This window comes from Aegilops tauschii, chromosome 7 (genome assembly GCF_002575655.3).
Source record: "Aegilops tauschii subsp. strangulata cultivar AL8/78 chromosome 7, Aet v6.0, whole genome shotgun sequence".
NCBI classification, from domain to species: Eukaryota; Viridiplantae; Streptophyta; class Magnoliopsida; order Poales; family Poaceae; genus Aegilops; species Aegilops tauschii.
Window position 1 is genome coordinate 76469771 of NC_053041.3, and position 27146 is coordinate 76496916.

At 44.9% G+C, this 27146-nt stretch overlaps 2 protein-coding genes across 3 annotated transcripts; one reads left to right on the top strand and one right to left on the bottom strand.

The window, feature by feature from the left end:
- Positions 1-12963: 12963 nt before the first annotated feature.
- On the top strand, positions 12964-14404 carry LOC109752987 (acyl-acyl carrier protein thioesterase TE3, chloroplastic). The gene is made up of 5 exons (XM_020311914.3): positions 12964-13249; positions 13342-13442; positions 13626-13735; positions 13861-13956; positions 14053-14404. Exons 1-5 carry the CDS (start codon positions 13026-13028, stop codon positions 14206-14208), a joined length of 687 nt encoding a protein of 228 aa, XP_020167503.1. The 5' UTR covers positions 12964-13025; the 3' UTR covers positions 14209-14404.
- A 4458-nt stretch (positions 14405-18862) lies between these two features.
- Positions 18863-26791, bottom strand: LOC109752978 (ABC transporter C family member 10). Of its 2 annotated transcripts, XM_020311909.4 has the most exons (14): positions 26432-26791; positions 26027-26099; positions 23890-25940; positions 23321-23641; positions 23161-23247; positions 22373-22972; positions 22111-22275; positions 21691-21985; positions 20752-20966; positions 20353-20658; positions 20156-20219; positions 19704-19943; positions 19441-19598; positions 18863-19352 (listed from the first exon to the last, which is right to left on the bottom strand). In XM_020311909.4, the coding sequence occupies exons 2-13, from the start codon at positions 26046-26048 to the stop codon at positions 19489-19491; spliced, it is 4476 nt and encodes a 1491-aa protein (XP_020167498.1). In that variant the 5' UTR covers positions 26049-26099; positions 26432-26791; the 3' UTR covers positions 18863-19352; positions 19441-19488. The 2 variants fall into 2 exon arrangements, with proteins under 2 accessions (XP_020167498.1, XP_020167497.1); XM_020311908.4 differs by having other exon boundaries at positions 18863-19598; positions 26432-26686.
- Between the last annotated feature and the right edge of the window lie 355 nt (positions 26792-27146).

A 27146-nucleotide genomic window follows, 5' to 3' on the forward strand; every position in this document is an offset into this window, starting at 1 on the left:
CAACTAAGTGAGGAACCTAATGATAATGATCATGAAACTTCGGATCAAGTTACTACCGAACCTCGTTGGTTAAACAGAATATGTTCCGCACCAGAGTGGAACGGTAATCCTATTCTGGGAGTCATGTTACTAGACCATGACGAACTTACGAACTATGAGGAAGCGATGATGAGCCCAGATTCCGCAAAATGGTTTGAGGCCATGAAATCTGAGATGGGATCCATGTATGAGAACAAAGTATGAACTTTGATTGACTTGCCCGATGATTGGTGAGCCATTGAGAATAAATGGATCTTCAAGAGGAAGACGGACGCTGATAGTAGTGTTACTATATACAAAGCTCGAATTGTCGCAAAAGGTTTTCGACAAGTTCAAGGTGTTGACTACGATGAGATTTTCTCACTCGTATCGATGCTTAGAGTCTGTCCGAATCATGTTAGCAATTGCCGCATTTTATGAAATTTGGCAAATGGATGTCAAAACTGCATTCCTTAATGGATATCTCAAAGAAGAGTTGTATATGATGCAACCAGAAGGTTTTGTCGATCCTAAAGGTGCTAACAAAGTGTGCAAGCTCCAGCGATCCATTTATGGACTGGTGCAAGCATCTCGGAGTTGGAATATATGCTTTGATGAGTTGATCAAAGGATGTAGTTTTATACAGACTTGTGGTGAAGCCTGTGTTTACAAAAGGTGAGTGGGAGCACTACAGCCTTTCTAATAAGCATATGTGGATGACATATTGTTGATCAGAAATAATGTAGAATTCTCTGGAAAGCATAAAGGAGTATCTGAAAGGAGTTTTTCAAAGAAAGACCTCGGTGAAGCTGCTTACATATTGAGCATCAAGATCTATAGAGATAGATCAAGACGCTTGATAAGATATTTCAATGAATACATACCTTGACAATATTTTGAAGTAGTTCAAAATGGAACAGTCAAAGAAGGAGTTCTTGCCTGTGTTGCAAGATGTGAAGTTGAGTAAGATTCAAACCCGACCACGGCAGAAAATAGAAAGAGAATGAAAGTCATTCCCTATGCCTCAGTCATAGGTTCTATAAACTATGCTATGTTGTGTACCAGACCTATTGTGTACCTCGCCATGAGTTTGGCGAGATGGTACAATAGTGATCCAGGAGTGGATCACTGGACAGCGGTCAAAATTATCCTTAGTGGAATAAGGATATGTTTCTCGGTTATGGAGGTGATAAAGAGTTCGTCGTAAAGAGCTACGTCGATGCAAGCTTTGACACCGATATGGATGACTCTGAGTCTCAATCTAGATACATATTGAAAGTGGGAGCAATTAGCTAGAGTAGCTTCGTGTAGAGCATTGTAAACATAGAAATTTGCAAAATACATACGGCTCTGAATGTGGCAGATCCGTTGACTAAACTTATCTCACAAGCAAAACATGATCACACCTTAGTGCTCTTGGGTATTAATCACATAGTGATGTGAACTATATTATTGACTCTAGTAAACCCTTTGAGTGTTGGTCCCATGGCGATGTGAACTGTGGGTGTTAATCACATGGTGATGTGAACTATTGGTGTTAAATCACATGGCGATGTGAACTAGATTATTGACTCTAGTGCAAGTGGGAGACTGAAGGAAATATGCCCTAGAGGCAATAATAAAGTTATTATTTTATTTCCTTATATCATGATAAATGTTTATTATTCATGCTAGAATCGTATTAACCGGAAACTTGATACATGTGTGAATACATAGACAAAACAAAGTGTCCCTAGTATGCCTCTACTAGACTTGCTCGTTAATCAAAGATGGTTAAGTTTCCCGACCATGGACATGTGTTGTCATTTGATGAATGGGGTCACATCATTAGGAGAATGATGTGATGGACAAGACCCATCCGTTAGCTTAGCACTATGATCATTTAGTTTATTGCTATTGCTTTCTTCATGACTTATACATGTTCCTATGACTATGAGATTATGCAACTCCCGAATACCAGAGGAACACTTAGTGTGCTATCAAACGTCACAACGTAACTGGGTGATTATAAATATGCTCTACAGGTGTCTCCGATGGTGTTTGTTGAGTTGGCATAGATCAAGATTAAGATTTGTCACTCCGATTGTCGGAGAGGTATCTCTGGGCCCTCTCGGTAATGCACATCACTATAAGCCTTGCAAGCAATGTGACTAATGAGTTAGTTACGGGATGATACATTACGGAATGAGTAAAGAGACTTGCCGGTAACGAGATTGAACTAGGTATGGAGATACCGACGATCGAATCTCGGGCAAGTAACATACCGGTGACAAAGGGAACAACGTATGTTGTTATGCGGTTTGACCGATAAATATCTTCGTAGAATATGTGGGAGCCAATATGAGAATCTAGGTTCCACTATTGGTTATTAACCGGAGGTGAGTCTCGGTCATGTCTACATAGTTCTCGAACCCGTAGGGTCCGCACGCTTAACGTTCGATGACGATCGGTATTATGAGTTTATGTGTTTTGATGTAACGAAGGTTGTTCAGAGTCCCAGATGTGATCACGGACGTGACGAGGAGTCTCGAAATGGCCGAGACATAAAGATCGATATATTGGAAGGCTATGTTTGGACACCGGAAAGGTTTCAGATGAGTTCGGGCATTTTTCGGAGTACTAGGAGGTTACCGGAACCCCCCCCCCCCCCCGGGGAGTTAATGGTCCTACATGGGCTTTAGTGGAAGAGAGGAGAGGCGGCCAAGAGGTGGGGTGCCCCCCCCAAGCCCAATCCGAATTGGGAAGGGGGCCGGGCCCCCTTTCCTTCCTCTCCCCCTTCCCTTCCTTTCCCCTCCTAGTTGGACTAGGAAATTAAAGGGGGGAACCTACTCCTAGTAGGAGTAGGCGCGCCATAGGAGGCCGCCCCCCCCCCTCCTCCACTCCTTTATATACGGGGGAGGGGCACCCCATAGAGACACAAGTTGATTGTTTAGCCGTGTGCAGTTCCCCCCTCCATAGATTTCCACCTCGATCATATCGTCGTAGTGCTTAGGTGAAGCCCTGCGCCGGTAACTTCATCATCACCGTCGCCACGCCGTCGTGCTAACGGAACTCTCCCTCGGCCTCAACTGGATCAAGAGTACGAGGGACGTCATCGAGCTGAACGTGTGTTGAACACGGAGGTGCCGTACGTTCGGTGCTAGGATCGGTCGGATCGTGAAGACGTACGACTACATCAACCGCGTTGATAAACCGCTTCCGCTTTCGGTCTACGAGGGTACGTGGACACACTCCCCCCGCTCGTTGATATGCATCTCATAGATAGATCTTGCGTGATCGTAGGAAAATTATTGAAATACTGTGTTCCCCAACAATCTACTCTTCTCTTTATCGACGACAGTTGTTGTTCTGATGTGCTAGTCCTTGGGGGCCTTAGCATGACAACTTTCCAATTGCTTACTATAACAAATATTGCCTGAATCTAGTGCAGGAGGGACGATGACTGCAGCGCGCCTTCAACTAACTTCAGTGTTTGTCTTGTGGTTTTGCTGGTTTTGCTGGTCTTGTTTTACCATTGTCGAAATGTCTTGTGCACCGGGATTCCGAGTCTGATCGGAGGGTCCCGAGATGGAGGATTGTCTCCGCGGATCGTGAGCTTGTCATGGGCTAAGTTGGGACACCCCTGCAGGGTTTAATCTTTCGAGAGCCATGCCCACGGTTATGTGGCATATGGGAGTTTTTAATATCCGGTTGTAGTGAACTTGAAACAAACTCTTTAAAATACACCAATCGCGTGTGTAACCGTGATGGTCTCTTTTCGATGAGGTTCGGGAAGAGAACACGGTGGGGTTATGATTGAACATAAGTAGTTCAGGATCACTTCTTGATCATTACTAGTTTGCGACCGGTTACGTAGTTTCTCATCTTATTCTGATATTCGTAAGTTAGCCACCATACAAATGTTTAGTGCTTGCTGCAACTCCACCACTTAACCATGCCTACCCACTTAAGCTTTGTTAGTCTTGATACCGTGGGTGATATGATTGCTGAGTCCCCATGGCTCATAGAATACTACCAACACAGTTGCAGGTACCGATGAGTCTGATGCAGGTGATGCCACTGAGCTCAAGTGGAAATTCGACGAAGACCGTGGTCGTTACTATGTTTCCTTTCCGGACGATCAGTAGTGGTGCCCAGTAGGGTCGATCAGGACTTAGCTTGGGTGGTTGTCTTTTATTCGTTTGATTTCGTCCGTAGCCGGACTCTGTGTTCATCTTGAATGATTGTATTATCTTGATGCTATTTGAGTGACATTGTGGTGATTGTAAGCTAAAGCTCGTATTCTATCTATTCAGTACGTGAGATGCGCAAAGATACAACCACTCTTGCGACCATACCAATATGCGCTTATGCCCCAAGTCGTGCCTCAACACGTGTGGAGTATAGTTGCATATTGGGCGTTACAGGTAAACTACTCACGCTTCATCAGAAGGGCAATAGAGTTGATGTAGAAGCCCTCCGTGATCGAATCCCCCTCTGGCAGGGTGCCGGAAAAGGTCCCTAGATGGTATCTCATGGGTACAGAAGGTTGCGGCGGTGGAGAAGTGTTTCGTGGGCTCCTTTGGTGGTTTGGGGATATTTGGGAATATATAGGCGAAAGAATTAGGTCAGGAGGGTCACGAGGGACCCACAAGGGTGGGGGCGCGCCCTACCCCCTGGCCGCGCCCTCCGTCCTTGTGGTGGCCTTGTGGCTCCTCCGACTTCATCTCCAAGTCTCCTGGTTGTCTTCTGGTTCAAGAACAATCATCGCGAAGGTTTCATTCCGTTTGGACTCCGTTTGGTATTCGTTTTCTGCGAAACTCTAAAACAAGGGGAAAACAGGAGCTTGCACTGGGCTCTAGGTTAATGGGTTAGTCCCAAAAATAATATAAAATAGCATATTAATGCATATAAAACATCCAAAATAGATAATATAATAGCATGGAACAATCAAAAATTATAGATATGTTGGAGACGTATCAGTGGCCAGGGAGACTAGGGACCAGAGGAGGAAATCCTTCTCCCATCAAAAGAGAAGGCCAAGGAAGAAGAAGAAGAAGGAGGAGGGGGCTATCTCCCCCTCTCTCCCAGTGGCGCCGGAGTGCCGCCGGGGGAACCATCGTGACGGCGATCTACACCAACAGCTTCGCCGCAGTCATCACCAAGTTTCTCCCCCTCTATGCAGCGGTGTAACCTCTCTATTCCCGTTGCAATGTCTACTTAAACATGGTTTTTTATGCCACATATTATTATCCAATGATGTATTGCCATCCTATGATGTTTGAGTAGATCTTTTTTTTCCTACAGGTTAATTGTAGTATGGTATGATTTATATGAGTTGTATGTTAATATGGTGTTGTCCTATGGTGCTCTCCGTGTCGCGCAAGCTTGTGGGGTTACTGCTATAGGGTGTTGCAATATATTCATGATTCACTTATGATGGGTCGCGGAGGCGACATCAGCCTAAACCCGAGTAAGGGGGTTGTTGCGTATGGGAGTAAAGGGGGCTTGTTAATTAATGATATGGTTGGGTTTACCTTAATGAGCTTTAATAGTTGCGGATGCTTGTTAGAGTTCCAATCATAAGTGCATATGATCCAAGTACGAAAAGTATGTTAGCATTGAAGGAAATATGCCCTAGAGGCAATAATAAAGTTATTCTTTATTTCCTTATTTCATGATAAATGTTTATTATTCATGCTAGAATTGTATTAACCAGAAACATAATACATGTGTGAATACATAGACAAACATAGTGTCACTAGTATGCCTCTACTTGACTAGCTCGTTGATCAAAGATGGTTGAGTTTCCTAGCCATAGACATGAGTTGTCATTTGATTAACGGGATCACATCATTAGGAGAATGATGTGATTGACTTGACGATTCCGTTAACTTAGCACTTGATCGTTTAGTATGTTGCTATTGCTTTCTTCATGACTTATACATGTTCCTATGACTATGAGATTATGCAACTCCCGTTTACCGGAGGAACACTTTATGTGCTACCAAACGTCACAGCGTAACTGGGTGATTATAAAGGTGCTCTACAGGTGTCTCCAAAGGTACTTGTTGGGTTGGCATATTTCGAGATTAGGATTTGTCACTCCAATTGTCGGAGAGGTATCTCTCGGCCCACTCGGTAATGCACATCACTATAAGCCTTGCAAGCATTGCAACTAATGAGTTAGTTGCGGGATGATGTATTACAGAACGAGTAAAGAGACTTGCCGGTAACGAGATTGAACTAGGTATTGAGATACCGACGATCGAATCTCGGGCAAGTAACATACCGATGACAAAGGGAACAACGTATGTTGTTATGCGGTTTGACCGATAAAGATGTTCATAGAATATGTGGGAGCCAATATGAGCATCCAGGTTCCGCTATTGGTTATTGACCGGAGACGTGTCTCGGTCATGTCTACATAGTTCTCGAACCCGTAGGGTCCGCACGCTTAAAGTTTGATGACGGTTATATTATGAGTTTATCGTTTTGATTATAGAAGATAGTTCAGAGTCCCGGATGTGATCACGGACATGACGAGGAGTCTCGAAATGGTCGAGACATGAAGATCGATATATTGGACAACTATATTCGGACACCGGAATGGTTCCGGGGGTTATCAGATATATACCGGAGTACTGGGGGTTACCGGAACCCCCGCGGGGGCTTAATGGGCCAACATGGGCCTTAGTGGAGAAGAGGAGGGGCGGCCGGGGCAGGCCGCGCGCCCCCTCCTCCTCTAGTCTGAATTGGACAAGGGGGGCGGCGCCCCCCTTTCCTTCCTCTCTCCCTCCCTTCCCCCTTCTCCGAATCCAACAAGGAAGGGAGGGAGTCCTACTCCTGGTGGGAGTAGGACTCCTCCTGGCGCGCCTCCTCCTGGTCGGCCGCCTCTCCCCCCTTGCTCCTTTATATACGGGGGCAGGGGCACCTCATAGACACAACAATTGATATGTTGATCTCTTAGCCGTGTGCGGTGCCCCCCTCCACCATAATCCACCTTGATAATATCGTAGCGGTGCTTAGGCGAAGCCCTGCATCGGTAGAACATCATCATCGTCACCACGCCGTCGTGCTGACGGAACTCTCCCTCAAAGCTCGGCTGGATCGGAGTTCGAGGGACGTCATCGAGCTGAACGTGTGCTGAACTCGGAGGTGCCGTGCGTTCGGTACTTGATCGGCCGGATCGTGAAGACGTACGACTACATCAACCGCGTTGTACTAACGCTTCCGCTTTCGGTCTACGAAGGTACGTGGACTACACTCTCCCCTCTCGTTGATATGCATCACCATGATCCTGTGTGTGCATAGGAAATTTTTTGAAATTGCTACGTTCCCCAACAAGCATATGTCTGCCACTCATTGCATATGATAAGTATCTATCATGTTGTATTCAATTGCCTATGGACAATCTTTCTCATTTTTACAAAAGCTCTCTACTAAACAAATTAACCTTTATTATTCCCGCAAAGTACTCTTAGTTTTACACCTACGAATGAGTTTATTACTTCTTTCTAGATAAAGCAAACCTTGGTGTGCATAGAGTTGTATCGATGGTTGATAGAACTTGGACAGAATATAAATTATACCTTTAGCTCCTCATTGGGTTCGACCCTCTTACTCTTAGTTTTCTGCCAATGCAGAGGCCGGCAGAGGACGTCTGTCACTCCCCCGTTCACGCACGGGCACTGGCGGCACCGGAGCTGCCCACAACTTGTTCGACAGAATGACATAGCAAGACTCGGTATGTTCTTTTTGCTCCTCTCGGATCAACTTTGCATATGCCATGATCGATGTTCTGCATAGACTGTTAGTTCATTTTGGACATGATCAATGTTTTGAAATCATGATAATTTTAGGAGTTTATCATGTCAAACATTATCAATGATAATCATGAACCGGCTCAAATGGACTATGAGTTGAGGAATCCAACTTGTCCTATGTTTGAAGTTGGGGCGACTTCAAACCTCAATCGAAAAAAGAAGCCAAAGCGACAAAGGCAAGAGGTCTGGCATTCTCAACTTTTGAGTTTATCTTGTTGGTTAAATCTTGGTTGGCCACATCATTGGAACCCATATGTGGCATGGAGCAAAAGGGCAATAGGTATTGGGAGAAGACTTGGAAGCATTATCATGAACACAAGCAATATGTGGAGCCGCATCCTATCGTAACCAACCGCAATATGGCATCTCTCCAATATCGATGGGGACTCATTCAAGGCAAAGTGAACAAGTATGTCGGCTACTATGCACAGGTGCTTGGACTCCCTCAAAGTTGAATGGGAGTGTTAACTCATGTAAGCTAAAGTACTTCATTTTGTCATCATTTGAATTGTTTGTTTTTTGTTGCATTCTAATTGTTATACATACATTGTTTGCTAGATGGTGGTGGCAGCCACTATGTATCAAGAAACGGAGAAGAGGTCATTCGATATTAGTCATTGCTGGGTGCTATTGAATGGCAAACCAAAGTGGACACAACTTGTGGCAAATCTAAAGGCCGGAAACAGGAAGAATGATGGCTCAAACTCCCAACAATTCAATTGCGTTAGAAGAAGAAGAGGAAGAAGTTGTAGGGGAGAATGGAAGAGCCACCGTGCCAAAGGATAAATGGCAAGTGATGAGAAACAAGTGGGAGAAGGTGAGGGCCTCCCGTGATGCCGCGGCTACAAAAATGTCCTCCATATGGACATGCATTTTTTTCATAAGGGAGAACAAGGAAGAAGAGAGGTAGAAGCTCATGTTGGATCCGCAAAAAGAGAGGATGGATTGGCACCGGGAGAGGGCGAGTAAGAATTACAAATTGAGAGCCAGAAGATTGAGTTGCATAAGAGAGAAGCAGCGATCAAATGGGAGCTCGAGAAGGCCCGAACATTTGGAGAAATTGAGTTTGAAAATAAGAGGTTGCAACTTGCTCGAGACGCGGAGGATGCCAAGATAATGTTGATGGGTGAAAGTGTCTTAGACGAGCATGCAAAGAAGTGGCTTGCGGGGATGAAAAAGGAGATCAATGAATGTAGGGATTATGATGCAAGGATGGCCGCGGAGTAGCTGGCATGGACGGTGTCCGGCTAGTGATCTAGCCAGCGAGTGATCTGTCGCGCTCGGGCTTGAATTTCATTTTGACTTGTCTGGATTGTTGAACTACGATTTATTTTGATTTGTCACATTTGGTGAACTGTTGAATTGTGATGAATTATTCTCTATGGTGGATGTGCATGGATTGCATGAATTTAAGGATTCATATTTGAGGTGTGTGACTGCCCGACAGGCCAAACGAGACGCCGTCTGGCCCTGTCCGCGATCGCGCCCATGGGCGTCTAGGGGGCGGATTTTGCCAAAGTCTGGCTGTAAGAGCAACTCCAATGGGGCGACCCATTTCATCCGCCGCCGTCCGTTTGGGTCGGCGCGGACAAAAGAGGAGGCCCAATGCGCCGACCCAAACCCAAATCGAGTCCGCTTCGCATCCGCGCCGACGCATTTGCGGCCCAAATTTGCGCCCCAAATGCGTTGGCGCGGACGCGGAACGGACGCCACGCGCGCCTTCTTGGTGTCCGCCGCGTCCCCACCTGGCGGTCGTCTAACTGCTCGCGGCCTACCTGGTCAGCTTAATTTATGACCTAGGACCCACGCGTCAGCGACGGCAGTCGTCCTTTTTTGAGCCGACCGTGCGGCGGGGCCATCCTCATCCGCTTCCAGCCAACCACACTCGCTCCCCCGTCGCCGGCAAACCCTAGCCACCCTAGCCGTGCCAGATGGGGCTCTTCTCCGGCGCCGGCAGCAGCAAGGCCAAGGGCAAGTCCCCCGCCATTCCATTTCCCTCGGAGTTCCTCCCGCCTTCGCCGGCGCCAGCTCGCCGGCCGAGGCAGCGCGTCAACGTGCCAGTGCACCAGGCGGAGTGGCACTGGCAGCACCGCGTGCCTCTCCCATACCCCGACGCCACCCTGCCGCACGACTGGCACCTGGATCCGGAGAGGATCCCAGTGCTGGCGGCGCGCGGTCGGCTAGGGCGCACGCGGAGGAGGTGCAGCGCCGACGGGCGCTCCAGACGCCGGAGCAGCGCCGCGACCCTGCCTACGCAACCGACTCGCCCAACTGGGCTCGCTGGTTCGCCTTCGAGCACGAGGAGGCAAGGCGACGCGGCGTTCGCGAAGTCGACCGCACTGTGCCACCGCCCCGCTCGTCGTCCGCGGGGAGGACCAGGCGGCGGAGGCCGCCTACTAGGCAGCCCTTGCGGCGGTCTACCGGGAGAGCGAGGAGAACGAGCGGCGCAGGGCGGCGCGTACGAGGCAACCATGGCGACGACGACGCCTAGGGCAGCGCGCCGCCTCGTAGTTTAGTTTGTTTTTAATTTTCTTAAATGCAAATGTGGACGCGTGGACTCTCGCCGGCCTTCGTGGTCGGCTTTAATGTTTAATTAATGTTGTTTTTATTTTAAATATCCATGCATTCTTTTTTTTCTCGCGCCGTCAAAATGGGTCGGGCCAACCACGAAAACGAATGTTGGTGTCCGGCTGGCCAACCCAAACGGACAAAATCGCCGTCCGTTTGGATCGGCCCGTTGAAGTTGCTCTAAATGCTCTTAAGCTCGAATGCACACAACTTCATCTCATTTGTGGCGGCGGGCAATGGCGCGCCCCAACCACCAGTGCAGTTCGTACGCGAAGCACATTGTCCTTCCTAGGAAATTAAATCACCATGTGATGGGAGGGGACCAATCACATTGCCGGCCCATAAACAGGCACTCTTTCGGTGATCACTATTGTCATCCAATCCATTCAGCCACGATCCAGCACGCCACTCGCCAGCCCATGAGACACACTGCTGTAGAGCCACCGCTACCCATGCATACACGAGCGAGCCACACCGATGGAGTGATGGTGACGACGAGGCGGATGGGTTAGTACGCGATGGAGCCGACACGTATGCGCAGTCAAAATGTTGGGAGCATCTTCAGTTCGTTCTGTGTCGTCCTCTCTGTTTGATTTAACAATAGAAAGGTGTGGCTGCTCCCGGGCTTACCCACACCTCTTATCTGCATCATTCACTTCCATTGAGATATATGCAAGATATTTGCTGATGCGTCCTTTCAAATTAGGTATTTGTCTCTCATTAATTTTTTATATTTAATTGGAGGAGAGAGAAGAGGAGAAAGAAAAGAAGTGGGTTGTAGAATTACAGCCCGCTACAGCATGGGTTCCAACACTCTTTGTGAGACAAAAAGTAGGCCACATATTAAAGGTGTAGTATAGGTTGGCTATAGTTGATGGCAACTTTTATATAGCCGGCTATTGGCTATACTAACCATGCTCTAATAAGGCTCATGAATTATGTCTTGAGTTAAATTTTCTCAAGTTTGATCAAAGTTTATTAAGAAAACATTAACATCTACAACTTCATATCAACAAAATATGATTCATGATGGATCTTGTGATTATTATTTGATGCCACATATGTTGATTATTTTTCTCGATGCATTTGATTGTCTACTAAACTTAGGCAGGGAGTAAGTTTTTGGTAAAAATTATGCATGTCATCAACCAAAAAAGCACCATAAAATTACTCCAACAGAGCGAGTCTAAGTTGCCCAATAAGAGATGTGAGAGTATATATTCCCTCCATTCCAGTGAATAGGACACACACGTATTTTGAGATTTATTTAAATTATGTGGTTTAAAAATGTACCATTGAAAACTTCTTTTGAATACGGATTCGACGGTATAAATTTTGTCGAACATAACCCACATTTTATTGCTGAAATTCAAACTTGATTCTCGAAACACATGTGTGCCTTATTCACGGGAATGGAGGTAGTATGCTCACCCTTTCTTTGCGCTTTGGAGCTTTTGCAGTGAGTGTTAGTTCATATTGACAACTTCAATCTCTCCTCATTTACATTCCGCAGTATCATACTCTACATGGCAATTTTTAACAACTATTCAAAATGTTCTTGACATATGTTGCTCGCCTTCCTTCATCAATTCATATTTTGAAATACCTGACTAAAGCATGAATTCAATATAGGTCTCGAGGTCAAGACCCAGCCAATGCATTTTTACAAATAATATGAATGGCCTACATCGATCCCTCATCTAAGGTCAGGAGGAGTCTAGACGTGATGGGGGTGATGAAATATAATGTTCGTCGGAGTAACCAATTAGCGCGTGAATTCAAGAATGTTCGAGGACCGTGTCAGCAATGCAGATGAGAGGCTATAAGGTGAGAATATGCACGAAGTATTTTCTTCAAAATCTCCACATAAAAGGAACAAAAAACCACCACGTGGCAGAGGCACCATCATTCCTTGGCCCTTTTAAGCCTCCGTGTCACTGTGAGTCGATAATGGCACATTCCAAACTGCCATTAATTTCTACAGTACTTTGTCCCATAAGGGCATGGGCTATGGAGGCAGGAGGAATCTACTGCTCATGCTGGTCACGTAGACAACATATTCGTGCGCAGCTACTATCTTTTGTGGGTCTGTTCTATCTCTTTCTTCTTCTTCTGTGTTCACGTTCCGTCTCTCCCATGAAGCTACCCGCGTGGGATACAATAACTAGAACTATCATCTATGCTAACTAGACAATTTTGATCAGATGACATAAAATTAAATGAAAAAAGAGAGTGTTCAGTGTCATATTGTGACACCGTATCATAACAAACACTAGCATACTATCATGTATCAGGCACTATGGATGTGCGTAGTATCATATGCTCCCTTCGTATCATAATATAAGAGCGTCTTTGAAGGGGATACGAGTCAATGTGCGAGCGCAGGTGGCCAGCGGGCAGTAGTACAGGGCTATGCGTTGGCCATGCACTGAGAATACTATTCATGATTGATCGACACGGAAAATACGGAAAAGACAGCAGGTAGGTGATGGAATCTATTTAAAGTGGCAAGAGTGAAGCGCCGCCACAAGCATGCGAGCGCCGGCTCTATATAGACGGGCATGTGCATACCGCATACACCCCCAGGCCTCAGAAGAGAGAGCGAAGAGTGCAATTCCCTCCTGCTCCAGCACCATGCAGCAGCCTGCTACCAACATCGCTCCCCACACCCAACACCCACCACCTTCTTTGGCCCATGCTGCAGGGGCTAGATCCAGAGCTACATATTCTCTCCCCGGACACCCCGTGTTGCTCTCTCGCCATTCGTATCGGTCCCGCCATGTGGAGGCTCTAGCCGTTCATGCCACTTGCTCCCAAGGAATCTCCAACGGCAACGTCGGCCAAGATATACAACTAAGGTTCTTCTGAATTAAACTAGTTTTACATTCATTGTAGAACATTTGGATCTGGTCCAATATATTTGCGGTTTGTTCTGCAACTCACTTATTAGGACGGACAAGTTCTTCGAGCTGGAGATGACCGTCCATGACAGCGAGCTTGACCAGTATGGAGTCGTTCACAATGCCATGTATGTTGTTTACATCCACAAAGGTTGGCACCAAAATGATATCTATCTACCGCAGAGCTCGGGTCATTTACCTTTTATTATGGACATGCACAGTGTTGGTTCTTACTTTTGTTTTGGACAGGAGGTTAAACCCTCCATCGTCTCCGTATCAATTATTGATGCACACAACTACTATATCTTAATTTCCACTTTAAAATTACATGAAGCTCGAGAGGAGATGGCTGCGAGCATTGGCTTCAGCATGACCTCCATAGCACGCAGCGGCAACGCGATGGCGGTCTTGGAACTGAACATCAAGTACTTCAAGCCTCTACTGGTATGTCACGTCCGAAACCTTTAATAAGGCTTGGAATCTCAAGGTTTTTAGTATTTTCAAACCCGGAAACCTCAAGCTTTATAGAGCATTAATCATTCTCTCTTCCTATACTGATTGATGCCCAGCGAGGTGCGAAGTTTGTTGTCAAGGTGAGGCTTGTCCAGATAAAGGGCACAAGGATACTCGTCGATCACATCATCGAGACGCTGCCAAACCGTGAGGTACGCGCACAAACGATCACGATTACCACCCCTTGTACTGATCAATCATCCCACAAGCACGCGCCCGTTGATCTCCTCTGATGCATGGCATGGCAGCTTGTTTTGGAAGCGACGGCGACCGTCGTCTGCCTCAACAAGGACTACCGTCCCACCCGCGTCTTCCCGGAGATGTCGTTCAAGCTGCAGCGCTTCTTCTCGTCCCAGGATGACGAGGATGCAGACCAGCTTACCAGTTATAAAGTGTTGTCGTAAATTTCCTGTGCATGGTATTGTAGACACAAGATGTTCATCCTTGAACCTGTTAAAAATTTGTGAACGATGCTTTATAGCCTGTATAAATTACTCTACCTGATGTTGCTAAGATAGTGGCTTCAGACTATCTGATGTACTACTTTATAAAGTTTTTGTGAATAATTAATAAAATGGCTGCATGCATTGTCCAGATGAATAGGCCAGAGGTAATCCTCCTTTTGTAAAAAGTAAAAAATACTCTACCATAATATTCTTAATAAAAGTTTGGACGACTGGGCATGACCAGTAAATAAAAAATACAAAACGAAATATGTATTTGGCAATCATGTGCCCGATTGCAAAAGTGCCAACCGACCTGATCTCCGTCCGATCCGGCCTCACACGCTTCGGTCGCTCGATATGCCTCCTGCGCAATCCCGTCGTTAGTTCCTTTTTTCCACTTTTCTCTCCAGGTGCGGTCTTGCTCGCTCCGCCTTTGCGCCTATGGCTTTTTCCTCCTTCCTCCTGTCGGCGTCGTGAGCTGCGCCAGGCCATCGGCCGGTATCCCCCGGCGTGACCTCCCCGATTGATGCTCCGCGGTGGCGCGATGGGAGACGTTGCGGGGTCGGCGCCCCAGCGCCTGCTGCAGCCGCATGCCGCCGCCTTCCGCACCTCCCAGGCAATCGTCGTCGTCGCCGTCGGCACCCACTTCGTCGGTACACCCGCATCCCCCCTCTCTCGCGTCTCTTTCTGGGTGCCACGACGGAGCTAACTCGGAGGGCGGGTTCAGTGATCCGGTCCCTGCTGTTGATCTGGGTATGACGGCGCCTGAATCGGATTACTGAATGTGGCAACAGAACCTTTACATGTGTATACATAGGTTGAATGAACTAACAGAAACTGAGAATTGTCACATTAGTATTGATCTGATTACTGGTCCTAGCATTATTAGCTCAACAGTCTCTTGCGCCTAAGATGACGGAGTGGGATTTTGATAGTAAGTTGTTAGCTGGATGTAATTCTATCATGTGTAGACAGAAGTATAAATTTCAAAGTCCAACCAACCTTTTGCCTATTTTTCTTACTGGGCTAAATGCCATTTTCTATCTCAACGTTGGTTCTTATTTTTGTTCACCTCCATGCTGAAGCACTCAAGGCTGGGGTGATTAAGGAGGCTCAAACAATACCGTCATTCAGTAGGACAGGATGATCCAACTATTGAAGGAGAAGGATTGTGATGGCTGAAACATAAAAAAAATAAAAATCAAACAATACTATAGTCATTCAGTAACCTTCTCCTTGAATTAATGGCAAAAGCAGCATATAAGGTCTTTAGTCTGAAGGAAGAAACGAGATGGTGTAACCTAATCTAACGTGGATAGCTACTAGTACTATTCTAATTGCAACTTTATCCTTGTATGCCTCGAGAAGAAAAAGGAGAGAAAATGTTATGGAGTTGAACTCCTGTCATTACTGAATGTGGCAACACAACATTTACATGTGTATATATAGGTCGAATCAACACAGCCTTATGACCTTTGACATTGTTATTCATATGATAATCTGTCATGACATTATTAGGCCAATAGTCTCTCTCTTTCATGTTGAGTCAAGAGGCCAGCTTTGCTGACTAGTATGATCCATGCATGGATCCACACTAGTCATTCTTGATTGCACCTAGGACACCTTTTGGGCCTTAAAGAGTTATTGACTCAGAAAAAATGTTATTGCAAACAAATCCCTAGTAATTTCTAGTAATAGCACGGTAATATACGCAATGCACATTTGATAACTTACACAAAAACACTACGGTAACTTTAACCTGGGGAACAAGGTTGTTAGAAACATACCCAGGGTAAATTCTGTGTAAGTAGCATGGTAATATCTCCACCACAAACCTGATAACTTAGGTACAAACAGCATGGTAATTTTAACCATGGGAAAAAATTGTTGAAAAGATTTCCCCGGTAATTACTGACTCTTTTAATCGCTACAGTGGTCCTTCCTGATTGAAACTGATTGCATTGTTCCTATATGGTGGATGGATTTTTTTTGCAAATACAAAATAGATCGCTCCCAACCAACCCCTACCCTTTTACTCGCATGCATACCTTGGTAAAACAGGAAACACTGACTTGATAACTTGGGTGCAAACACCATGGTAACTTTGTCCAAAGAGGAGAAAATTGTTGAAAAAATATATCCCGATAACTTATAATAGAACGTTAATATAAGAATCATATACCCGATAACTTACGTAAAAACACCACGGTAATTTTGACTAAAGGGCAAAAAAGTTGTCGAAAAACATACCCGCGATAACTTAAGTGAAAATAGCATAGTTATATATGAACCGCAAAACCCGATAACTTGCGTACAAACACCGTGATAAGTTTGATTCGAGTGGATGAAGTTGTTGAAAATATACCTCAGGAACTCATGTGTAAATAGCACGGTAATAGTCTTGATTTGGGGAAGAGTAGTAAATAGCATAGAAATTACACACCACAACCTTGATAATTTAGGTCCAAACACCGCGGTAAATTTGATCTGGAGAAAAAAATTGTTGAAAAGATACCCCCGGTAACTTCTGTGTAAATAGCATAGTAATATACTCATCGCATACCTGATAACTTACATACGAATACCATGGTAATATTTGACTCGGTGGGGAAATTGTTGAAAACATACCCCGTAAATTTTGTGTAAATAGCATGGTTACATATGCATCACAGACTTCACGTACAATCACCATGGTAATCTTGATCAAGCGAAAAAAAATGTTAGAAACAACCCCCCCCCCCCCCCCCCGGTAACTTATATGAAAACATCATGGTAATATACGAACCGCAGACCTAAAAACAACATGGTAATATAAGAACCGCAGGCCTGATAACTTATATGAATAAAGCATGGTAATATATGAACTGCAGGGTCGGTGAATCATTTTTATGCCTTCGATAACTTATGTGGAAATAGCACTGTAACTTGCATATAATGGGCACGGTAACTTATGTAGCCTAGGCGTGATAAATTTTGGCTGAAAAAAAGTCATCGGAACATGCCAACATGGAATCTAGTTTCGAAGATCTCGTCGCGACGAATCTTTTATGTAAAAACAGTTTTTACATCGGACCGACGGTTTAAGCTACAAAACATTTAAAAAAATTAGAATAAAGAGAATCTAAAATGACATCAACTTTTTTGTCCTCTAGTGTATGCATATAATTAGAAGAAGAAATGCACGTGAAAGGAGAAAGAATGCTAATGTATGCATGTATTTAAAGTGAAGGAAGTAGAGGTGTGGCAGTTTTGCTTATATGGCACACATGTGCCAAATATCACAGTCCAATACAAAATTCAAACAGATCTGAATTTTTTTAGGCATTCAAGATGCTCATGTGCGCGAGGTTGGATGTCTAAATTTTTCATATTTTTTGCTTTTTTCACGATTTTTTTGAATGTACTGTTCACTGGGTTTTTGAATTATCGCCAGTGATTCAGCTAAGCTTCAGTGGTTGTCTTGTGTGCTTGTGTTTGATAGTAAACCTGAGCATATGTCAGGTCTTTAAAATATCAGCGGAAGCCTTGCTGGAAGCCCAAACTATCCTCTTTTCTAAAGCATGGGCCCGGCCCAAAGTTAAGCCGAAAGCCCGATCTGAGCTGCGATTTTCAATACCTTACACTGCAACTCCTATCCAAAGCCCAAAAACCCAGCCTAAGATCTTGAAAGAGAAGCTCAGCCCGACCTACCTTACTGGCTAGAAAACAAGGCCCGAGCCCGGCCAGAATGCCAAGCCAGACCCAGGCACCCAGCACGACCCATCCATGCCCAGGTCTATTTGAGAGGGTGTGAAGCATTTCTCAGTAAGAGGGGGCAGTTGTGAGTGATTCAACTCTAACATCGAATGCCTGCTGAATGGTTTTTAGTGCCAGTCTTGTCATGATGATAGATACCACTCCCTCCGTTTCTAAATATAAGGCCTCCTTTGGTTCATAGGATAGGAAAGTCATAGGAATAGGAAAGTCACAGGAAATGAGATGACATGTATCTGAAATCCTATGAATAGGAATAGAAAAGAAGATGCCCTTGGGTTAAAAAAATGAGACCAACCCAAAGGCTAACCCTCGTTCGCATTTTTTTATAGGAGAAACTCCGCGAGCACCACTCGTCCAAGCCGGGACTTGAACTCAGGTGGGCTAGCAGCAACCTCAGCTACCCAGACCCTTAGGTTCACATTATAGGATTTTTTCCATTGAGTCTAGACTAATGTTTATTTTCCTACGAAATGTAGAGGATATGAAGAATTTCTTCATAGAAATAGGATTCTATTCCTACAAACCAAAGGGCTCTAAAGAAATCTTTCCTATACAAATCCTATCTTATGGGATTCCTACAAAATTCCTACAAACCAATGAAGGCTAAGTATTTTTAGATATTTCAATACAAACTACATGCGGACATATATAGACATATTTTAGAATGTAGATTCACTTATTTTGCTTCTTTGTTGGAATCTCTAAAAAGATTTATATTTAGGAACAGATGTAGTAGTACAATGCTTTATATCCAGTGTACGGCCAAAAACAAATACTACGTATGTGCATTGCAATATAAACACGGTTGTTAACGACGAAAGCAAGCTGCTTTTCACAGGAGAAATACATCAAAGCGTGCAAAACTGAAACCAATCGCATGAAACCTCATTTATAAAGTCATTGGATTCAGCATAAAAACTGCCAAGCTACTACAAATGATGTGCAAGCGAATAGCTAGCCGAGAAAAGATTCTAGCAAACACGTATGCTCAAAGTCGTATCCCAGGCAGAGGTGCGATGGGCCTAAGGCCCTTACTGATCAGTTTGATGAGCTGCAGTTACCTTGCCAATACTATGAGCTCCCATTTAGCCTTGCTGATGTTGCTAAAAAAAAAGACCTGCTGACCGTTGCGGATTTGAAGTCCCCTCCCATTTGTTGTAGCAAGGAAATCTTCAGGACGTACTCTGTTCAGCTTCAGAAACTCTTATGGGCAGCTTCAGAAACTCCAGACGATTTGAAGTCCCCTCCCATTTGTTGGAGCAATAAATAGATAGCAAAAGAAATATTAAGACGAGAACTGAAAGATGGCACTGTCTTCTCTTCGGGCACCAAGTAGATGGATTCCTCTGAAGGCATCAAGCATAGGTTACTGTGTATTCTTTTTTGTGGAGGCAAGCATATCTCTTTTCCAAAAGCTGGTTTATGTTTTATCACCTGGAAAACTGCAGCAAACAAACAAATGAAATCGACAATCTCTCTCTTCTAAATATCTGTGTTCGATGTGTGGGACCGGTACTCCTCGACCAGCTTGCGAAAGAGAGATCCCTCAGTTTCCATGAGCTTTGTAGGTTTGTCAAACTCCACTACTTTCCCTGAAAGTGGTCATATAAAACTCATTAGTATGGGAAGATCCGCAGCACATTTGGCATTCCAAAAAGCATTCTATTTCTTATAAGTTGCCGGCAGGAGAAACGTACCGTCGCTCATTGCAAGTACCATATCACAGTCCATGACTGTTGGTATACGGTGGGCCACTGTAATAACGGTGCAATGTCTGAATTCTGTCCGGATAGTTTTCTGAAGGAGAGCGTCTGTTGCATTGTCTATAGAGGCTGTGGCTTCATCAAGAACTAAGATACGGCACCTTCTCAGAAGCGCGCGTCCCAGACAGAAGAGCTGCCTTTGGCCCATGCTCCAGTTCGACCCGTCTTCCACAACTATTATGACCAGATCTTGATCAGTACTATGAATGAGATAGTTCCAAACATCATGCTAGAAAAAGGATATAGCTAATACGCCTAGGACTATTAACAGCTTGACATATTTGAATTTCTGAGATGATTAGAGCAGAGTTTTCTGTTTACCCAATTTTTTAGTTTTAGAAAATGAACTCCAGAAACCAAAGTATATATGAAGTGATGTTTCCTACCATGTGAATCCAATCCCTGTTCCTTATCCTGGACAGCTTCAAGAAGTTGACATTTGTCAAGAACCTGCAGCATAGTAACAAATGGAGTAACCACTTCAGCGATTTCTTTTGAAATGTACATATACTATAATAAAACAAGAAACGGGGCTCGGTTGGTGGGAGGTATGGCTGTACACTCCTACCAAGATCACTCTTACCTCCCATATTTGTTGATCTGAGAATTGCCCAAGAGGATCAAGATTGTATCTTATTGTACCCTGGAAAAGTGTTGGATCTTGTGGAATGATACCCAAACGAGAACGCAGGTCATGTAAGCCTATCGTACTGATATCCACAGAGTCTATAATGATTTTCCCTTCCGCAGGTTCAACAAGGCGAAACAATGCACCAATCAACGTTGTCTTGCCGCTTCCTGTTCGACCAACTACACCAATCTTATCTCCACCCTCAAACTTGCAAGTAATTCCATGTAGTACAAGGGGGGCATCTTTCCTATACCTGATCTGTTGAATGAAAATCAATCGCATAAATTTGTTAGAAGTGTTCACAGGATTTTTACTTCGTATGGTGTACATGTAATATTTATATTTCATTACTTTCAAATCTCTAAGCTCCACATTGCCAACTTCAGGCCAATCTGGTAACGGACGATTTTCTTCAACGACTTCTGCTGCTTCACTTGGTATGTCCATGTACTGGCTCACCCGTTCCACCGAGATTATTTGGTTCGCAATGTTGCATTGGGTTTGAATAGAGGAAACAAATGACGTATTTAAAGAAAGACCATATGACAATGCCATTCCCACAAAACCTGTGCAGGTATGAAAGCAAGGAAATAACTAACTCTACTTTTTGTAATGTTAATATTCAGATATTAGTTGACAAGGGCACATAAGCATTAGGACTAGAACTGAATTTTCATAAGAGATAAAAATATATCCATAAAATCATCAGAACATGGCAAGTATAATATTCAGAACATGGTAGCCTGAGAAATGTAAGGTGTTTATTCCCCATACTCTGCCTGGCAGAACACGACAAGTATAATTTTCTCGCAATATTAAATAAATACAAAATATTCTAGAAAGCATTCAGTCAAACTTTTATAATTTAGAGTGCTCTTATATAAAAAAAATATTTGGATTGGTAAGGTCAAAATACTATCATTAAATTTTCATCTATAATATTTTCATAATGTTACTCTCTTCTTGCTTTCTACAACATATACAATTATACATACAGTAAGTAACGGCTTAATAAGTTTGTTTGAGACCCATGTCATGTCTAAAACGTCATCTATTTACGAGTGGAGGGAGTATCAAGTATGTTGTCATAACAAAAGCTTGTTTAAACTCGGCCAGAAGGCAATGAAAAGGTAGCAACATTTACATGGCAGTGCATCTAACATTTGTCACTAATCAGCTGCAAGCATCGATGGCCATAGAACGAGCTAGCTACTTAATTTTGTCCAGTATTTGAAGCAACATGGTGTTTATATAACCCGCAAAAATACGTGGTGTTTATATAATTTCTACCAGGGCTAAAAGTCCCTTGAGGAAGAAGAGCCATGACAAAGGCAGAAGAAGAAAGAACTGAGGCACTCATTATTTCCAGACGTTGAATTAACCATTCAGTTGCTGCAAAATTATAGAAATACGGACTGGCATTCTTGTCAACAAGATCCAAATTTTTCGCAAAGAAACAATCTTCTTCCTCAAAGGCCCTTATTGTTATAGCCCCTGAAATCGATTCACCTAAGTGATTTGCTAGAGCAGACTTGGTTGTACCATTGATCCGCATCAATTCCTTGGCTGAGGCTAGATAGTACCTCTACATGACCAAACATAACAGGTTTCAGTTCATGAGAACTTTGGATACAAAAAACAACAATAGCAGACAAAAACTAATCACAGGAATGATGCTTAGAAATAAAGAAACAAAGTTATACCCCATACCTGCAACCTAATTGCCAAAACTATCATTGGCACAGCTACAAACAGAACTTGCCATGTAACAACAGCCAATACCCCTAGATTGCTATATGCATTTAAGCTGGTACCAAGGCTGAGCACAAAGGCAAATGGAATATCAAGGTCAACGATACTCAAATCTGAAGAGACCTGCATTAGATGAAAGGAGAACAAGTTAATCCATCATGAGAAAACCTCTCGGTGCGATGTAACTGAATTTTTTTGTATTTGCCATAAGAATTCTTACCCGGCTAAGAACCCTTCCTAGAGGAGTAGAATCAAAAAAGGACATTGGTGCACGGAACAATGAATTGAGTAACTGGGAAAACAAGGATCTTGATGACTGCATCCCAAGAACGACGACTCCTAAAGATCTTGATAGCAAGAAAATCATTGTGCAAGCTCCGGTGATAATGTACACAGAAATTAACTTCAGCGTGCTAACATGAGGATTTTGGACATTAGCAGCCATCCATGAATTCTGTAATATTTGCCCGGCTATGAAAATTATGTGAGAAATCATACACAAGGAGAAATACAGGAAGCCTTTCTTCTGGCGCAGGTAAAGCATATAAGGCTTAACACCTGCATCCCCTGTTTCTCTTTCCTCTTGCTTGATCAGTTGATCTACCGGTGATGGCTTCACAGGCTCTATATATCTGCTTCCATGAATACCAACTGTCTCCTTGATCGATACTTCCTTGGCTCTTTGAGAATGTGAGTTGTTATTAAGATCCGAAACACCCATCGTATCTTTATGGGCATTTACAAGGTCTTTAAATTCTTCACAATCTGCCAATAGATCTTGATAAGGTGCAGGCCGGATAACCTCTCCATCTGACATTAACTGCCAAAAATCACCACTAATTTTAGATGACATCAAAAAAGCTAGAAATATCATCAACAAATAAATACAAACTAGAAAATATCATCAAAAAATAAATAAAGTATAGAAAATATCAACAAACAAATAAATATAAATTAAACAGGCACAAATATCATCAAATAGTGACTTTTCATAGTGGAGAAAGTTACCAAAATCGTGTCAAATGCAGGTAGAAAATCCACTTGGTGGGTCACCAAAAGAACAGTCTTGTCTGATAGAGCACTCATGACATATTCCTGCGAGACAGAGCTTTGTAAAACCATTCACCAAACAGTAATATAATCTGCATCTGCTGAATATGATCCTTACATTGAAGAGACTTGTGGCTGTATGGGCATCAACAGCACTGAAAGGATCATCAAGAAGATAGATGTCTGCATTTTGGTATAGTGCACGAGCAAGCTGGACGCGCTGCTTCTGACCACCACTAAGGTTTACTCCTCTCTCCCCAATTTGAGTACAATCTCCATATGGCAGCATTTCAAGGTCCTTGACCAACGAGCACCTTGCAAGTGTGTTCCGGTATCTTTCCCTGTCCATCGACGATCCAAATAGAATATTGTCTTGCACGGTTCCTGTTTGGATCCATGCGTTCTGAGAAATATATGCTATTTTCCCGGAGACTTGGATCTGAAATGGTTATGCAAAGATCAAGAATTTGATATTAAGATGTTATGAAAACATGAATTGATTAACGTACTTTATGTTGGCAAATATTGACAATCATAATTTTCATAACAACTTTGCAAATCGAACATAACAACTTTGAACATGATGCTGCTGTAAACAGGCTACCTTTCTTTTAAGCATGTCTAAATGTCTAAATTCTGAATATGGCAGCCACTTCATTAGAAGATGGTGTTAGTAAAATAACATACCGTGCCTTCAGTTTTGGGAACCTCTCCGAGTACAGCAGCCAAAAGTGTCGACTTTCCTGATCCTACCTCTCCACAAATTGCAATCTTTTCTCCAGCTTTGACTAACAGATTTATATTCTTCAGAGTTGGTTTTGATGTATTCTCATCCCACGAGAAGCTACACGAATCCATCGCTATAGGGTAATCAACGCCAACATAGTATTTCTTCCTAACTTGCCCGTTTAGCTCAGGTGCATCAAGGAAGTTTGATACCCGAGTGAAAGCAACCTTAGCCTGTATCACAACTGCAATAACATCCGGTATTGTCCTAATTGGGTCTTGCACGAGACGCAGAGTTGCCACAAAGGTAAAGACATTGCTAGCATCAAGAGGGATTTTCAAAAGATAGCATGTTACAAAGGTCGCCGCCGAAACCAAAGCAGGAGAAGACCAGAACAGGAAACCATTGTATGTCCTCCTAAGCTGGAAGGCTTGCAGCCACTTGTACTCAACCTCCCTCAACCCCTCGATGACCTTCTTGAAGTGGGCTTCCCATGCATAAAGTTTCAAGACCTTCATATGAACTAGTGACTCAGACATGGCCTTCAATCTCACATCTTGTGCTTCCATAAGTTTACTCTGGAATTTGTGTTGCAGCCTAGCCAACGGAAGGTTGCAGAGTACGGTGAGAATGATGACAACCAACGATGAAATTGTTGCAGCACCAACCGCATTGTATAGAATTGCCAGCGCAATGCAAAGCTGAACACTTGTTGTCCATGTTTGATGAAACCAGTATGGGAATTCCCCAATCCGGTAGGCATCAACGGTCACATAGTTCATAATTTCTCCAGAAGAGTGATTCACTTTCGCTGCATTTGATAGCTTCTGCTGTTTCTTATAAATAGCTGCTGACAGGAGTGACCTCACCTGCAATCCTAATCTCCGTGTGCGGAAATACCACTGTCTCTGTGATAGCGATTCACAGCATTTGCAGACAAACATTGCCGCAGCAAGCACATAGCCTTCGTATTTAAAGGTCCCTTTCCCAAGTGACACGTTGATGAATGCCTTGAGAATTACTGGGCCAGTGGATAAGGTGAGAACCTTGAGCAAAGCAAAGAAACCCGAGACCAAGACCGCACGCCTGTGACAAGAAACAATAGTCCAAAAGAATGATGGTGTGGACGGCGACTGCTTCTTGTCATTCAGCTTCTCCATGAACATCATGTACTGGTTCTGTGCTCGATCTGTGGCGCCTAAGAGTGTCATGTCTTTGTCCTCAAGGGGCTTCTCATAGCCCATCTTCATCAGAGCATTCAACCAAGAAAACGACATCTCGCTGAGAAAACCAGCAGTAGCAAAGGGAGTGACCTGATGGGCCTCAGAATCAGCTACCTCACCGCCTGTCTCCTCCGTGTCGAGCGGCTTGTACAAACCATTTCCAGTTCCTCCATGACCCTCTTCATCACGGCTGTGCCGAATGCCATAAAGGAGCAGGACAACCGCACCTGGCAAGGACAGAACATCCAAACAGCCCTTGACGGTGATCACCTTCTCTGCAACAATAACGATAACCGAAGAACAGCACACGAACGCCGCGTAGACGGCAAGCAAGGCCGGCCACAATCTCACGAATGCCGCCCCAAGAAACCGCGGCCTGACGCTGAAGGCGAGGCCGGCAAGGGTCAGGTTCAGTCCCTGGGACACTGCCACAAGCCACCAGTGTGGAAGGTAAACAGCAGAAGCGTCCTGACTGGAGCTACTCCCCAGCATCCACAGCCCCAGCCCGAGGTAAGCCAGACCCAGGCAGCCATTGAAAACCACGGCAGACAGGTGCAGCAGCGGGGAGCTGAGGCTGAGCGTGACGAGCTGCCGGGCGGACGCTCTGCTCTGTGGAATTTTGACAAGCAGCTGGAGGGCGAGCGCGAGCAGGAGCAGCGCCGCGACGCCGGCCGCCACCAGATGGTTCAAGCAGGTGGAGGAGTCGAGTATCTGCTTCAGAGCGCATGAGGCGGCGTCTTGGCCGGAGCATGTCGGGCTCCCGCACAAGCTCGTCGCCCATGAAGAAGCTGTTACAGAGCATGGCGTTCCCGGATTTCAGTCGGCTGCCGATCGAGTGGTGCATGAGGAGGAGGCTGAGGAGGGGATTCGTTACTTGTGAGGGGACCCATCCCCATCTGGTGGTGGTTCGAGGTGGATCAGCAGCTCCTGTTTCTGCCCTGCGCCGGCTATGGAGAGAAGAAAGCGAGTTAGGACAAGAGAACACACGCTCTGTTCCAGAAAGGAGCAGACAAAGAACAGAGTAGATATGGACTAAAAAACAGTCGTGCTGGAGCCCAAATCCGACGAATTATCCTAGGACTAGGGGAAGGGGAAGGGGAAGGGACACACGGGAGTCTCATCTCAGTGCTCGCTGGGAACACATCACGGTGTCAGCATAAAAATACAAGGATGAGACTACCCCCACAAAGCACACACCAAAGAAGAGACAGAGCGCTATCTGGACCGAGACCCTTGTTTGCGTGGACTAAGTAAGCAAGCGATGGTGCATAGCGTTGACCTGTAGGCCGCCGGCGAGCGGTGAGTACTCCTACTCCGCCAGCGCCGCCCTCCTCGGTGCCTTGGCCGCCGGGAGCTTGCCGAACGAAGGAAGGAACGGACAGACCAGCGGTAGCTGCAGAGCAGGTCTGGGCGCATCAGAGCTCTTTTACTGCGTCGTGCTACTGCTACTACGGGCGGGGACGGCGCGTCGCTCACTGCGCCGGCGGAGGAGGAGGAGGAGGAATAACTGCGGGCTCGGTGGCCACGTGTTGCGGCGTTTCGGGGTTGGGCGGTCCTGGCCTGGACCCGGGCCCCTTCGGCATCTCTCGCCTGCTACCCTTGTCCCCCCGGCCCTTCTTGCCTGCACCAACTTTTGGCCGGGATGCATCAACTACGGTGATTTTTTTTATAGGCTGTCAAGTATGCCCGTCGCTGGCCTTCTCGGATGTACTCCCTCCGTTCCATAATAAGATGGTGTCAAAAACGTTTTTATATTATGGGATGGAGGGAGTATATGTTTGTTGCATGACAATTCGGTTGTAGTGTCAAAAACGCTTTTATATTATGAGACGGAGGAAGTATATATTTGTTGCATGACAATTCGGTGAGGCGGTCAAAATGGGTCAGCCGGTTGGGTGCACTAGCCAGACTTGAGCGGACGCGAGCAAGCGGTGCGCCTCCAGCCGGTCCAAACGGACAAAAAACGGATCAAATCTGGGCCCATTTGGTTCGAC

Excerpts from the sequence above, each read along its gene's own strand:
- LOC109752987 (XM_020311914.3), top strand. The coding sequence starts at position 13,026 with ATGCAGCAGCCTGCTACCAACATCGCTCCCCACACCCAACACCCACCA. Across the intron at positions 13,443-13,625 it reads TGTTGTTTACATCCACAAAG|CTCGAGAGGAGATGGCTGCG; the intron begins GTTGGCACCAAA and ends AATTACATGAAG. Across the intron at positions 13,736-13,860 it reads AGTACTTCAAGCCTCTACTG|CGAGGTGCGAAGTTTGTTGT; the intron begins GTATGTCACGTC and ends ATTGATGCCCAG.
- LOC109752978 (XM_020311909.4), bottom strand. The coding sequence starts at position 26,048 with ATGGGGATGGGTCCCCTCACAA. Across the intron at positions 23,248-23,320 it reads CAGCCACAAGTCTCTTCAAT|GAATATGTCATGAGTGCTCT; the intron begins GTAAGGATCATA and ends TCTGTCTCGCAG. Across the intron at positions 20,967-21,690 it reads TCAAGGGACTTTTAGCCCTG|GTTTTGTGGGAATGGCATTG; the intron begins GTAGAAATTATA and ends ATACCTGCACAG.